This window comes from Canis lupus, chromosome 2 (genome assembly GCF_048164855.1).
Source record: "Canis lupus baileyi chromosome 2, mCanLup2.hap1, whole genome shotgun sequence".
Lineage (NCBI taxonomy): Eukaryota > Metazoa > Chordata > Mammalia > Carnivora > Canidae > Canis > Canis lupus.
In genome coordinates this window covers 71,364,480-71,379,999 of record NC_132839.1, presented here as the reverse complement: position 1 = coordinate 71,379,999, position 15,520 = coordinate 71,364,480, and the positions used below count along the sequence as shown (strand labels likewise).

The window sequence follows — 15,520 nt, the reverse complement described above, 5'->3', positions numbered from 1 at the left end:
TTTTTAAAACTATAGTAAAGAGGATTAGATTAGAAAAGGATTTCTGTAACAATGTACTCACAGTGTGGATTTGTATCCTTTAAACCAGATTATAAACCCTTTTGGGGCCCCCTATTTAGAAGTCTGACTCCTGAATGGAATAAAGCAGTTAAGTAGTATTGCCTAACACGCATGTAACACACACCACATGCCAAGTACTGCTCTGAGCACTTCAGCATTTATTAACATATGCCAACCTATGTGGTAGGGGCTGTTGCAGGCCCCATTTTATGGAGCATTCCCCAGTCTTAGACCTTTAAATGTGGTGCCTGCCACTAGTTGAGAGGTCAGGGGGAGGTTGCTGGGGACATCAGGTCTGTGCTGAGAGCAACCAGTGTGGAGTGGAGGGGGTCATGGCAGGAGGCCCACAAAGACAGTCTGGCTGCTACGATGCCTCTTGGGCCCTGCTTGCCCACCTTACCCATCATGCAGTCCTCATATCCCCCTTTCCATCCATCTCTGTGAATATGGGTGATGTGTATCTTGGACTAGCTGAATTTGCCTTCTCAGGCCCTGTCCTTGGTGCTGACCAACGGCGCTGACCAGGCCTCGTTGGCTGCTGCACCATGTGAAGTCCCTGTCCCTGTGGGGATAGATGCCAGCAGCTGCCTGTGAGCCTCAGTGAATGTGAGCGTTTCTCTTGCTTGAGAGAGAAAGAGAGAGAGAGAGAGGACCTCAAGTCACAGCAGCCCTCTAAAATTTGAAACCAGAGAAGTGGAAGGGGCCTCCAGAGCATTTCATAATTCATTTTACATATCTGGAATCTCACTTCCAGAGAGACTAAATAATAATAATTAGAGGGCTTCCTGTTTCCCATGCACATTGAAGGCAACTTACATGTATTAGCACATCTTCCTCTTAACAACTGCTAATTAAGTATTATTATCATCCCATTTTAATAATGAAGACAGAAGCACAGACCAGTCATCTGCCCAAGGGCATACAGCTTAGAAAGTAAAGGAGCCATCCCTCCCCGGGGCTTCAGGCAGGAAAGGACGGCATCACCACCTCTGTTCACAAACAGGCCCTGTCACATAACAGGATAGACAGAAGCCAGTTTCTGGTCCAGAGCCACCCAAGGAGTTGCCACAAGGCCACAGGGGCTGGCTCACTGAAGTCCCAGGCATGTTCATCACCTGCCCCTGCCCGCCAACATTTGCTGCTCCCTGTCTTACTCAGCAGATGAGAGGTGAGGTGTACAGGTTGGCCACCAAGACAGCATCGGAAACCATCCTGAAATTTGGTGTAAGTGAATGTTGTCAGCAGCCTGGACACTACCTAATCACCCTGAGTCCTGCCAGGTCTCATTAAATAACTGCCTTACACTGGGCTGTAGGAAACAAGTTTTGTTGAACTCCCACCCCCAGATGGAGGCTGCTTTCCACGAAGGTCCTGGCCATGGCAGACCTCCCTCCTCAACCCTATTGCTGCTTGATCCCTCAAGGCATTTGTTTTTCTCATTTCCTCCAGGGGCTGGGTACTTCTCAGGTGGCCCTAAGAACTCAGGGGTTGAAAGGAAATCAGAGCCAGAATCTGATCACACTCCTGACTACTGCTCTCAGGAGTCCTTCAGAAGTAGCAGTTACACAGAGGCCTAAAAGGCAGATGCCACATGCCCCAGAGTTGGGGAGGAAACAAAGAGAGCTTTGTTCCCAGGGGACATTCCAGTAATAAACCACCTCAAATCCCTAGTTAATCTTGCTTAGGAACAGTTTAAAAAGCATAAAAGAGCTGAGGATTTAAAAGGACAGGGCCAAATTTTGTCATTACAAAAATAAGAAAATGCCCCCTGCAAAAAAAATTTTTTTTAATCCTGAATAGTACCTGGGAGAATTAGTGAAAGTAAATTAGCACCTACACACTGATGTAATTCTATTTCTCCTTAAATACTGGACTCAAGTAACTGTTGACAGTTAACAGAGCTGATAGTTTCAAACTTAAAAGGGAAGTTTTTATTTCCTTAAATAGCCTGTTGCATGCATGAGAAGGACCTTCTAGAAGAGTACTGTCAGCAGCCAGCAAGGCAGCCCACCGCCAGGGATTGGGGCGGCCCTGTAGAGCGCTTCCCCAGCACTTCTGCCCTTCTGGAAGATGGGCCAGCCCGCCCATTTTCTGGCCCAGTGTATCTGGGGTGGAGTGGAGGCATCTGTGTGTTTGGACAAGCATTAGGGCTGGGAACTGGTACCCTGTAGTGTGTCAGGCCCTGCCCTATGCTGGGAGGCCAGAGGAAAAAGCCCCACCCCAGGAGGGAAGATGCATAAACAGGGGCGAGAAATGTAGCAAACCCCAAGTACAGAGGAACTTTTTAAAGAGAGGAGATGATGGGAGGTGATTAAATCTGCATGATGTGTCTGGTCACTAGGAAGGTCCATAGGCCAGGTTTTGAGGTTACCAGCTGGGGGACTCCCTCAGCTCTCAGCCTCTGCAGAGGTAGGGTGGCAGGCCACAGGAAGGGGCCACCCCTCTGTGCTGATCTGCAGGCCATGGGGCAGGGCTGGTGTGGTGCGATGTGACGTGACTGGCATCTTAGATACTGTGACTGAGGCATGGAGGACAGACTGGAGAAGACTGCAGGATTATGAGGGCAGAGCGTAGGTGCCAGGGAAGGAATGGGTGCAGCAAGGGTGCAGGGGAACTGGTGGACGGGACAGAGGGCACCCACATGGAGGGGCTGGAGGGACATGAACGGAGGACCATTAAGAGGCCCTGCCCAGAGAAAGTGACCCTCCCAGTGTTTCCAGTGAGTAGAAGTGAGCAAGGCACAAGGGGAGGACAGAGAAGCACAGGGAGAAGCTTGGGCAGGTGCAGAGCTGAGTGAGCACAGCTCTTTCACTCCCCACGAAGTGGGAGCCAGACAGGGCAGCAGGGAGACTGAGGGTCTCTGCATGTGACATGCTGAGCACGGCCTCGGTGACCTTTGTGACTTCCATAAACATTATCTCTTCCCTCTGTTTTACCAAGCAAGTGGTAGCCAGAGCTTCAGTCGAATGGCAAAGCCTCCAGAGAGCCAAAGCTTGCTTCCATTTGTTCCTCACACAGCACCTGGCACAGATGGTGCCTCGAATGTATCTGTGGCCATGGCTGCAGCTCTAACAAATGCGAAAGGAAGAGTGTGGTTGGTGCCTTTTCAGAGTCGAGTTTGACTTGGTTCCCACCCTTGGGCAGCTCATAGTCACCCAGAGAGTTTGGGACATGCACAGCTTATTACCAGGCCTAAAATGGCTCACAGCCTAAGAGATGTTCAGAAGGTGCTAGGCCAAGGTTAGAAAAATGAGAAACAGCATCAAGCTTGGGGACCCGGGATACATTGTGGAGAAGATATTTGCGCCAGGTCTGTGGGATGTGGCTGAGGAGCTAGAGGACCCTGCCCAGAGGCTGATTGTGCATTCAGGGAGTTGAGTGGGCATGTGAAGGCTGAGTGCTTGGTCCTTAAGGTGAGGGGGAGGAGATCTTCTGGCCCCATACCAAGGCGAAGCTTCAGACACACCATCCTTTTTTTGGCCAGAGTCAAATTGGCAGGAATGGTGGGAACAGCAGCTGTCTGCTCCACAGTCAACTTGGCTCTGATGAGCTCCCGGGTGTCAGGGTGGTATCCTTACCCACATCGAGTCCTGTAGCCTGAGCGCCAGGAATGGGGCTCCTCTGGCTTCTGGGCCTGTGTTTCTCTCACAGTGCATTGGCTAGAGCATGGCTCTGAAATCACACTGCCCTGCTCTCACCTTAGCTGCTGGACCTCACAGTTCCACTTAAAACAGATGGTCCCAGTGGCAGACAGCACAGCCCTGTGGGCGCCAGAGGAGAGCAGGGAGGGCGGGGGGATGACAGGTAACCTTGCACCTCCTCGGCTCACCTTCGCAGGCATCATGTTGGCTTGCAGACAGGAAGAAATCCAGCCATGGGGATGTCATGCTGACGCTGGAAGGAGGGACTCTAGTGATTCTCAGAGGGCAGATCAAAGATTTCTGTGCAGACGCCTTGCCTAGACACTTGCCTTTGGCTGTGTTGGTTTGAGTATGACATCACCCTTCATGTGTTTGTTTCCTCACAGTTTGAACAAGAAAACCAGCGCCTAATTGGTGAAATGAACAGCCTGTTTGATGAAGTAAGGTAGGTATGTGGTTTCTCTAGGCTTGATGGCCTATGTTATAGCTTTTCCAGAAACTGAGAACTTTATTAATTTACTTTGGTGCCCCAATATACCCTTGTGGCCCTGGCCACATGCATGCCTCCCTGGAGCCATTTCGGGGTCAAGGGAGCTGCCACCCCTACTGACTCCCCTTAATTTGTGGGTAGTCCCCATCTATGTGCTGCTGCCAGGCTCCCAGTGACTACAGATTGTACCAGGTACTGAGCATCACCAGGTGGGGGCTGTTTGCACTTCATCACTTCAAGGTGAGATAGGGGGGCCTTTCGAAGAATGACTAGCCAGGGGCAGCCTCCTGCACTTGGCTCTGCCAGAGTCAGCCTGCTCCCTCAGCAAAAGGTTGGCAGCACCAAAGGCTAGTGGCTATGCTCACCCATTTGAACCATCACCAGCTGGTCCTATTGGGGAAGGACTTGGGGCCTGTTTCCTGAGAATGTCTGGGGCATCTGCACAGAAGGCCCAGGCTTTTGCAGGGCATTGAAACTGCTGCATTATAGGCTCATCCCAAAAGCAAGCACATCCTGGCACTGTACCTACACAGTCCCAAGGACTCCGAGTGCAGATACTTCCCTCTGACAGCACCTGTACTCTTCTGGGGGCCTCCTAGTCCTTGCCCCCACTGCCTCACTCTTCCCTCCTCAGGCCTAGAAGCCCTGGGGGGAATGGCAGCCTCCTGCCCTTACACTGCGGACCTCCTCGGCTGGGAGCTCAGCCCCTGCAGCCTCCATCTCTAGGGCCCTACTCTAGCCCCCAGACCACCACTGGGGGCCCCTGGCTGCCCCTGAAACAGGGAGAAGCTCAGACACTTGGTTGCTGAACCCAGATAGATATATTTTGCAGACGGATCTAGCCAGAGTTTTTCCTTTCCACAGGAAGTTGGTTAGAATGGCAATTATGCTTGCCCTCAGCCTACTGAGCAGTAACAAAGTTGAGTTGTCAGCACATTCTGGTGTTTTCTTTGGAATCCCCACCTCGTTACTATGGTTACGAGGCTGGTATAGGCCTTCTAGAAGACTCTCTTTTGTCACCAAGGGCACGGACTCCCAAGGCAGGGGCACTCAGGTCAGCTTACAGGGGAGAGCAGGCTTCTACACCGCCGTACACCCCCATAATCTGAGAGACTTTGAAGGAGAGCTGGAAAGTAAAATGCCTGTTTCCTCCTTCCCTGAGCTGGACGTGGTGCCTCCTCCCTCTCTCTTGGATGACATGATGTCCCTCTCTCCTCCAGAGGCTTTCTCACTTAGTTGATCCCTTTAGAAATGTTAACGTTCTTGTTAGGACTAAGTACTAATGGTTGTATGTAACCTTTTTTTTTTTTTTTTTTTTTTTAATGAAGGCAAATAGAAGGGAGAGTGGTTGAAATTTCCAGGCTCCAAGAGATATTCACAGAGAAGGTTTTACAGCAGGTAAGAAAGAAAAAAAATCACTGTTGAAAGTTTTAGCTTAAAAGAATATACTGTGAAGTCCAGATACTTCTGAGGCTGCCTGTCTCTGCAGCCGTGCATGCAGAGCTTTGTGCTTTGGGCCAGTGCACACTCACACGGCTCCTCAGGTGAGGGCCTCTTGCCTCTGTGTTGGCGAGCACTCTGCAGCCAGACGGCGTGGCCACCCCAGGTGTGCAGTGGAGCGCTCAGAGGGGGGAGTCAGGTGGATCTCTGTTCTGGAGGCCCTCAGGTCACCAGGGTAGCCTCTGAGCTATGGTTTGCCTGTCTATAAAACGGAGTGGCCCTTTCAGGGCTGTTTTAAGGCCCAGAGATAACCCACAGGGAGCACCCAACACAATGCCTGCAGGATAGTAGCCCAGACTCGGCTGGCCCTCTGAAAGCCAGGTCCGTGCCACCTTGGGTGTCATGTCCACACAGGAAACAGGATTGTTCTCACAAGTGGATTTTCACGTTACTCATACTTGCCTCCACATCTAAAATTCTTCCAGTCAGCTACTGGCAAAACTTTTAGAGACCGATAAATTTGTCCTTTTGTTTTTAGGATCCACAGACCATGGAAGGGTTTCAAAGACAAAATCATTTTGCTCCATCGTGTTAAACTGGGGTAGTTGACTTAAGATACCCCCCTCACAAAACCTGTCCTAAGGCTCACAGCCAGGGTTGAATCGTACATCAGGTACATGAAACCTCACAGTGTGGAAGTTCAGGTTCAGAAGAATTGTCCCTCTTTAATTGCGCACTGAAGGAACTAGGCAGGTATGTGCTGAGCCTTCACATCCCCCTCCTGACACCTCAAACAGCCACGTCAGCTGTCTGTTAGAGCAAGCAGACTTGTTTCTGGAGGCAGCACGGCACGGGAGGGGAGCTCATGGCTCTGATCCAGACTTCCGAAGTGTGTCCTGTGACCTGGGGTGCCCTGAGCCCTGCCGCCCTTCACAGAATGGGGCGGGTGTCCCCTGCCTTGCTGTCATTGCTGGTGGAAGAGGCACTGGACACGCTCCTGGCTCATGGGAGGCTCTCAGTACATGGGAGGTCATGTTTATACATTTTAGCCCTTTACTTTCTTAGGTTACACATAAAATGGTGAAACACAAAGCACTTTTCTGAAGCTAGGGTATGTTTTAAAGCACATGCATTTAAAAGCTTACCTCTCGAACCTAATACAGGAGAGACCAGAGGGAAGGGCCCTGGCCTGTGGCGGCTACTATGTAACGGGCAGCTCTTGTGCTCGTCCCTTCCTGTCCAGCAAGTGGCACAGAAGGTGACACCTGGGGTGGCAGCGGCACAGGTACTGGGTTCCAGTCCTAGTCCTGCCACATGGTTGCTGTGTGACTTCGGGGTGAAGTCTCTGAACCCTGTTTCCCTTTTGCAAAATGAGGATGCGGCCTACCCCTCAGGGCACCGTAAGGATTCATGGGCTCATGTTTATAAAGTCCTGGCCCTTTGTAAGGGGCAGCTGCTAGCTTCTGAGGTCTGTGTGCTTGGGGAAAGGAGATAGTGGTTGGGTCCACCTGTTACTCTTCTTCCACAGGAGGCCGAGATCGACAGCATTCACCAGTTAGTTGTAGGGGCAACTGAGAATATCAAGGAAGGTAATGAAGACATCAGAGAGGTGAGTACTCTCGGGTCCCCCAGGCCGTGGCTATGTGGCAATGAGTCCAGGCAGTAGGGGTGGTCTTGCTGGCAGGGCTGCAGGAGAGCCATGCTGGGGCCCAATCCCCAGGGCTCACCTCCTGACTGTGCTGGACAGTCCTGTTCTGTCCCCAACAAACCCTGGGCACCCGCTGTTACCAAGAGATGTGACTCACCCTCCTCCAAAGGAGCCATCTGAGACACGTGAGGTTACTCTTGGCAAAGGCTGCACCAGCTCCCTAAATCCGTGGATGGGCGCCACTGGAGAAGCTTGTTGAACACCCCCTGCCCCAACCCTAAGGGCCAGGGCCTTGGTTTACTGGGGCCACCACAGCGGACTCTTGAGTGTCCTCGGTCTTCTGAGTGCAGTCCCCGGATTTGGGTTGATGGGAGGCCACTACTGCCATGTACTGTGGGGAGCCAGCAGCTGGGCCAGCTATGGTACTCGAGGTCGGCGTGTGTGGTTTTAACCCCAGGATGCACATGGGCAGTTGCTGGGTGTTTCCTGGGAGAAATATGCAGGAAGTATGACTAAGGGCCAGCCAGTAAGGGAAATAAATACCTGTTTGTTTTCTGATGGATTCTAAACCCATGGTTTTGTCTAATTCCGGTAGCACTGACTCTAGCAATACCCTGTTAAAGCCCAGTGCAGGGCGAGTGCCCGCAGACAGGTGGAGCATTTGAGGGCTTTTGAAACCAAAATCCTGTGTGATGCAAATCCCTGTGCTACTGCCCTCCTTCTCCCCCCTCCCCCAGGCCATTAAAAACAACGCTGGCTTCCGAGTGTGGGTCCTCTTCTTCCTGGTGATGTGCTCCTTCTCCTTGCTCTTCCTGGACTGGTATGACAGCTAGTCCACTCTGGCTGTTCCCGGCAGGCGGCGCGCTGTTGTGGGCTCCAGCATCAGAGCAGGGCTGTGAGCCGATTTATCACAGAGCCATTCGGGGGGAGGGGGCTGTGACAGATGTATACTCTCACAAAAGGGACACCCAGACCTGTGGTTTTAAGCCCATGTAGTAGCTGAGAAAGAAAATAATGAACACAAAATGACCTGTGTAGCAATCCTGATGCAAGGTGGGTGAGTTGGTGGGGGGTGGGGATTGTTACTGGCTGCACCTAAATTGGAGACCAATGTGGAAGGGCTGACCAGAGGCCAGGCTCTGGGAGGCTCCAGCCCTGCCCTTCTGGTGGCTTCGGGAGAAGCACTGGTTAATAACTTCTCACAACAGATGATCATTTCTTTGTTTCCTGTGACTTCTCATCTGCCTGGGCCATGTGACAGAATCACTATGTTATAGAAAACGCACCTGTGCCCTGTTGACCTAATAAATGCAACTATAGCTGCTTCATGTCCTATCGGCGGGTCCGAGTGTAGTTCAGTGGACGCCGGCCTGCTGGCTGCAGAAGAAGTGCAGGGATAGACTCTGGGCACTCAGCAAGGGGCCACTGCGCCCCTGGGAGCTTTTGGCTGGAGCAGGAACCTGGCCTGTGCACCTGACCCTCTAGGAAACATGAACAGGACTGACCACCTGTTGGCAGTGGGAAGCACAAGTCTTCTGGAACCACGTCTGTGCAGGAAACAAGCTGGTGTTCATGCCCACCCCCACCCCCACCCCACCCCCTGGTGTGGGTGCGGACAGCTCTGCATTGCTCCCTGCAGAACTGTGTGCAGTACAGTCTGTCACGCGGCCACAGGGAGGGGTCCTGTGTTTTTTATTGGCACAGAGTGAAAATGTCAAAAGTTACATGTGAATTTACAGTCAATAAAATGTCTACTAGAAAGTACAAAGGTATGTTGCCTTAGTGTGTTTACTGGTGTGTCTGTGCAGGAAAGGTGTGTATGTGGTTCTTGCTCTCTCTAGATGCATGCGGCCTTGTCCCACTCATCCCTGGCTCCGAGGCCACGGTCATGGTCAGAACACCCTTGATGATAAAATATGGTTTGGGAAGCACATTTCAGGAAGCAGTAATGGAGTCGGCCATGACCACCATGCTTGTTTGCAACAGATCTTGCACTAGTTGTCATTTATTTTTGATCTACTAAAAAACAGTGAAACTTTTGACATGTCCACCAGAAACAACACATTCAAATAACATGGAAGAAAATGTCTGCGAATGTCTTTTTTTTTTTTCTATTTAATCGTCTTACACACTTAGCTTATCTAACTGGCAATTTTGTAAACATATACTTTAATGTCAAGATTCAGGTTGAGACATAATTTTCTTACAAAGATTCGGTGAATTGAAATGTCATCATTGGATTTGCAAGTTGCCACATGAGCCCCTCCCAGCCTTTCCTGCCTGCTTCATACATCAAAGGAGTTCTAGTTCACAAAATAAAAATTGATCTTGGCTTCCCAGCAATTACATTTTCACTTTTCCAACACAAATAAGTTTTTTAAAAACTAACTTGCTAACAGGGCTGTTGATGTGAATTTTATTCATAACAGAAGAGAACAAAAAGGCCAAAGGGGTTTCGTTCCTATTTAACACATCACAGAGCAGACGGACTACCTACAGGGGGACAGAGTCCTGCGGCCTGGGGGCCGCTCTTCCTTCAGCCCCTCACCTCACATGCTGGGACACGGTCTGCATGCACTGGAGCAAAACATGGTCCACTCTGCACCAAGATGCCAACTCCGGTGGTTGGGGTGGGGGACACAGCCACCCGAGTGTGTCTGGCCACAGGACACCTGCACACTTAGGAATGAGCACAGGGAAGGAAAGAGGGTCTGTTTGCTCTCAGAAGGCCTATTTCCTTCCTTCTCTGCGCACCTCACCACCATGCGGCTTGGTGGCTCTGTTGCCGCCTGACTGAAGGTTGGAAGAAATCTTAAGTACAGCTTGCTCTTAGCAAAGTGGGGGTCACTCTAAATACAGCTGTGGAGTAGGATCTCAAACAGCAAGGGGAGGGGGCGTAAAAAAATCAATTCCACAAAATGCATTATTTATCTGAATCCAAACCCCTTGCATATCCAGTGTAAATTTATTTTTTGATAGCATCCAATAAGTCCCCGTAAAGTAGCTAAATTAAGACTCCTTAACATGAAAAGTGGTGTCAGAGCTGTTTAAGCAACGCTGATATGCACTTGGTTTTATGCCCATGAGTGGCCGGCAGCAAGTTTTATTTGCAAAGCAGCATCAGCAAACAGAAGCAGTTGCACCATAAATGAGTAACCTCTAAATTATTGGTAATTATATTTAATGAAACGTCCCTCCAAGTCCCTTTTTACCTTCAAGTGACTCATTGTGAGGAACCTGCCCACCTCACTGAGCTGACTTCTCGGCGGCTTCAGTCTCCTGCTCGGACAGCTTCTCTTCTGACAGAACGGACATCCAGGGTGAGACAGAACGAGTGATACTCTGCTTGGCCAGGTTGTAGTGGTTGATGACTGTGTAAAATTTCTCCCGGGCACTGGAGTCTTGCTCTGCGTAGTAGCTCTCCAAGCCTTCTGGAATGCACTGGGTGTTCTGAAAGAGAAGAGGCCACTGAGACACATGCATCAAGGCTGGAGGGACACCCCACGGATGTTTACGGAGCACCTTCTCTGGGCTGAGGGGAGAAATACAATGATAAGCAAAAGCAGGCACGGGTCCTGCCATTGGCACAGCTCAGTGACCACCCGACAGATGTACATCGTGACAGGGTAGGCCTCTCTACCTCTCTAAGGTAGGCCATGATACCACAGTGCTTGGATTCCAGGGGCATGTACCAGGACAGTGAGCCTGCCTGCTTCACTAGAGAAGTTCAGAAGCCACCCGTGCCAGGCCTGTACCAGGAGTACCAAAGACAACATGCCATTACCCAAGCCATGGGCCCTCTGATCTTAAACTTGTCATTTATTTTACATCTCCCGAAAATATACTCAAATAGGGAAGGAAGGGAAGTCAGCAAGGCCTTCTGGGAGCTAGGTTTTTCGTAGGCCTCATCTGGGGAGGGGGAGGGAGGCAGAGGAGACTGGCCCCACAGCTGTCCATGAAGGAAGAGGCTCTGTCTCTACAGGCATGGAACCCTGAGAGGTCAGGATCTGGTAAAAGGTCTAGAACCCCAAAAAGTTAAGATCCCATACCACAAGCTGCCTTTCCTTACCAGTCCCAGAACCAGCCTGAGCCACTGCCCCATCGCTGCTGCTGTGGCCAGCCCACACCATAGATGAGCTCAGCAAGCCCGTGAGAGCGGTGTGTGGGGCTGTGGGTCGTCTCCCACCACCTGTTCTCCCAGAGTGAAGCAGGCACTTGGCGCCCAGCTAGCAACTACACATCCCACAGCTCTCCTGGCAGCCAGGTGAGGCCACAGGACTAACTCTGGCCAGTGGGACAGGAGTGGGTATCTGTCCACTTGCTCTCCAGTGGCCCTTTCTCCGCTGGCTTCGCCCAGAGAAGGATAATACTCTGGGGGCTGGCAGGGCAGCATGGGACAGAATCGGGGCTTCAGGATGGCCTCCCAGAGCCCCACTGCCTTCCAGCAGGAGCCTTCCATCTTGTGGAAGCCACGTTACCTGTGTGTCTAAACAACCAAAGCAAAACACAAATGCCACAGCCTCCTTACCAGACAGTGAAGGGAGACTGCGGCTAAGACAGGTCCCTGGCCTCGGCCACCTGCACAGCCACCAGGAAGAGTTTCACAACCCAGATTCTCCACCCACCCCGAAGGGTCTGACTCAGCACATCTGTTCTGGAGCCATCTGTATTTTTAAACATCCCAGATGATTCTGAGGCTTGGCACACCGAGTGCCGTCTATCTTGGCCACGGCCACCCTGCTGGCAAGTGCACAGCCAGGGTCCGAAGCCCAAGCACCACCTACAGCACTCTGACTGACTCCCGTGGCTTAGCAAGAAGTGCTAAGCTTAGCCAAGGTGTCCCTCCACCTCCCCCGGGCAAGCTGTGTGTGGAGAATGTGACGGGACCTTGATGACCACATCTCTGGGCACCTCAGGCCATCGCTAGGATGGCTGGCCACAGCTGCTGCACCCAGACGGTGCCAGGGGACCGCAGGGCCAGCCCAGCACGCAGCGGGGGAACCTCCTCCAGGAGTCTCGCCCCAGCCTGGGCCCAGGTTGTCCTTAATGTCTGAAAGCTGCTCCTTGAGGTCTTCCTGTAGATTTGAGGCCCACCTGCCACTTCCTTGGCAGCAAAGAAAATGGGACTGGGGTTTTGCCTCCCACGCCGATGTTCTCCTCCTCCTGACCTTGTCTTTGCACCTGACAGCTTGACAAGTGCTTTCCACGCACCCTCTCTCGCTGTGAGGTAAATTCCATTTAGTCCGCTGTGACAGATGGGGCGAAGGAGGCCCACAGAGGGGAAGTAACTCTCCAGCCTGGCCTCCCAGAGTGCCCAGAACCCCACACAGTGTCCCCGTGCAAAGCCGCCAACAGACGACCCACTCCGCTCCGACACAGGCACTGTGAGGGGCAGCAGCAGTCAGCCCTGGCGCAGGGGCAGAACCACTTTTTCCAGAGCCGCGGCAGTCTCACATCTACAGCCAGCGTCGAGGCCCCAGCACTCGCCGGGTTCCGCGCCGGGCCTGCGTTACCAGCCCAGCCTCCGGCACCCTCGCAGGCCGGGCTGGGGCTCCCCTGGCAGCGCTCAGGGAGGCTGAGAGGTCTGCCCGGGATAGCTGCCGTGACCCGAGCCAGGTGAGCACCACGGCCTACGTGACATCCTCTCAGACAACAGCCTGTCCTCCAACCCCAGAGAACTCCCCAGCACACGGGCCCACGTAGCCTGGCCGCCGTCATTGTCAGAAGCAGGGACGCCGACAGGGCTGAGCACGTGATTGTGGAGACACAGAAGGGATGACTCCCCAGTTACAGAAAAGCCCCCATGTGCTCAGACTTGGAGGCCTCTCATGATCAGTCGAGGTCCCTCTCCCCCCAGATGGTTCTCCTGGGATATGGGCCATGGGAGGGTCATCGTGAAGTGAGGAGGCGTGGCTGGGGACTGGCTCTCCCACAGGGGGGCTGCCCACCATGTTCAGAAGCACCAAAGACAACATGCCATTGCCCAAGCCATGGGCCCTCTGAAACCAACCCTGCTGGCCTTGTCCCACCCCATGGCCCTCACCCAGGAATCCCCAGCTCCGTGACTCAAACACCAGGAAGTGGCAGGCCTGGCCTCAGCAGAGCGAGGTCAGTGCCTACTTGGCATGGCTGTTGACAGATGGAGTGGTGTCACACCTGGCCTGGCACCTGGCCCCCAAACTACCATTCCCTCACTGACGGGTCTGGAGGACAGTGAGGAGGTGAAGGACAAGACAGTCTGGGGTAAAGGGATGTGTAGAAAACCCTGTGTTCTTGGGGGGTTTACAGCACGTCCACATGCCTCTGTTCCCCAGACCAGAACCCATGACCCGGGTGAGTGCCATGGGTGGCTCTGAGGGGCTCACTGCCACTGGCCGAGTGGCAACAGAAAGGCAAGGTGTTCAACGTGGGCTTCCCCGTCAGCCCAGTACTGTCCACCCGTAGAGAATGGTCCCCCTCCTCCTCGCTCCCTGATGCCCGAGATACCAGGATCAGAACCCCCTGCCGACCCCCCGGAGCACAGAGCGCCAGGAGAGGACAAAGGACTGCCCGTCCAGCACGTCAGTGGGTGAGGCAGCAGCAGCCGTGCTGCAGAAGGAGCTTGGCCTCGGAGGCCAGCCCACACCATGGCCACGGCCACCGCAGTTCCTTCCTCTCAACCTCGGCTCCCCCACCTACGACATGGGGCTGGGGAGTCCCACCTCCTGTGTGGCCGTGAGGACTGAAGTCAGTGATGGGCCGCTCAGTGAGAAGCCACGTGTCCATGCTCACACGGAAAAGGAAGGAAAGATGGAAAGCCGCAGGGCCACCACCAAGGGGACACCTGTGTCTCAGCAGCAGCTTGACCCCAGCCACGCCTCCTCACGTGCAAGGCAGGCAACCACCCCCTCCCCAGCCGGCACTGCCACCTGCCCTTTGCTCTTTCCTCTCCTCCTGCCACCTGCCAGCACAGGGTCCTGCTAGACGTCCTGAGGCGGCCGGCACAGGCTGGGCAGCTGCGAGACTCCACCCCAGGCCAGAGCTGGGCCTCCAGACATAACAGAACGGGGGCCAGGCCAGGGAGGACGCACAGTCCTGCCGCTGCCCACACCGCGGCAGGAAGAACGTGCCGGGGAGGTGCCCTGGGGGCTGGTGGTAGGCGAGAACCCCAGTTCCAGAGGGAGCATGGGGCCAGGGCCTCCCTGGAAGCTCTGACCCGGCCCCAATCAGGCCAGAAGTCACAGCCATGTGCCCCTCTGTCCCTCTGTGGATGAGTGTGAGGAGCCTTATCCCTCAGAACAGGACAAAATGATAGTTGGACCAGTGAGGTCATGCTCGAAAGCATGTTCCGAACAGCCGTTCCGAGCTGGCACTCGGCCAGCGTAAGTGTTCCTCGTGCAGGAGTTCCACCATGAGTACGTGTGTCTGCTAATGGTCTACCAGGGATACCCAGATGTCAACATGTGGGGTTTCAGCAGTATCCAACACTTTTAAAACCCCTAATACTCCTATAATAAATCCATGGTTTCAGGGAAAAGACGGAAACCTAGCATCCTCCCCAGCCCGGATCTGCCTTCCTAAATCCCCTTGTCAGACGCCTCCTCTCACCCAGAGCGTGGGCACGGGTGCCTGTCCTCAGCCTCATGCCAGGACCTCTGTGGTACCTGTGCCCATCCTCCCTGCCCACGGGGCCCCTTCTGGCTTTGGGGTCAGCAGAACGCAGCCCAGCCTGTGTCCTCAGTCCAAGCCTGGCCCAGACCACCCACTGGCTAAACGGACTCCTCATTCAGTTTGCACCCCAAGTGACCCGAAAGGTGACCCCCAGCACACATCACCCTGGTGTCTGCTTGCCCCTTGTCTCCTCCACTAGAATACAGGCAGAGGTAGGGCCTGGACTCCTGTCCGGCTGGGCACACACAGGAGGCACTTCATAAACACGTGCTAAATATATATGAATGAGCCACAGGGTGTGACCTTGGACACAATGACCATCGAGTCTGTACTGCGTCCCTCCCACTGGTACAGTGGGGGGCTAATGGTATATGCCTGTGAGGTTTCTGGGAGCGTGTGCAAACCGTAAACTGTCAGGGTCTGGTGTGACCTGCACGTGCACAAACGTGGGGGGGGGGGACTCTGGCACACACACCCCTCCCCCCCAGCTTTAGCCGAGCGCACTTAGGTACAGGCTGGCAGCTCCCTAGTCGTTCATCTATGTTTTCCGGGAAGGACACCTGCCCCCGATTTCACGGAAAGGCCAGTGGA

The 15,520-nt window shown here is 53.5% G+C and overlaps 2 protein-coding genes across 10 annotated transcripts in view; one reads left to right on the top strand and one right to left on the bottom strand.

The window, feature by feature from the left end:
- The window catches only part of STX18 (syntaxin 18), a 120,275-nt gene extending 111,228 nt beyond the window's left edge, over nt 1–9,047 (top strand). For 6 of the 8 annotated variants that reach the window (XM_072806413.1, XM_072806430.1, XM_072806427.1 and 3 more), the window contains exons 8-11: nt 4,088–4,146; nt 5,520–5,589; nt 7,160–7,240; nt 8,017–9,047. In XM_072806413.1, the coding sequence (XP_072662514.1) occupies nt 4,088–4,146; nt 5,520–5,589; nt 7,160–7,240; nt 8,017–8,112 (306 nt within the window). In that variant the 3' untranslated portion in view covers nt 8,113–9,047. Of the gene's footprint in view, nt 1–4,087; nt 4,147–5,519; nt 5,590–6,169; nt 6,385–7,159; nt 7,241–8,016 lie in introns of all 8 variants that reach the window. The other 2 variants (XR_012021035.1, XM_072806414.1) reach the window with 2 other exon arrangements.
- Nucleotides 9,048–9,252: 205 nt separating this feature from the next.
- Nucleotides 9,253–15,520, bottom strand: part of NSG1 (neuronal vesicle trafficking associated 1) — a 28,980-nt gene continuing 22,712 nt past the window's right edge. Inside the window, exons 5-6 of one of the 2 annotated variants that reach the window (XM_072806433.1) lie at nt 10,492–10,729; nt 9,253–9,958 (exon numbers count right to left, since the gene is read on the bottom strand). In XM_072806433.1, the coding sequence (XP_072662534.1) occupies nt 10,526–10,729 (204 nt within the window). In that variant the 3' untranslated portion in view covers nt 9,253–9,958; nt 10,492–10,525. Of the gene's footprint in view, nt 10,730–15,520 lie in introns of both variants that reach the window. The other variant, XM_072806431.1, reaches the window with a different exon arrangement.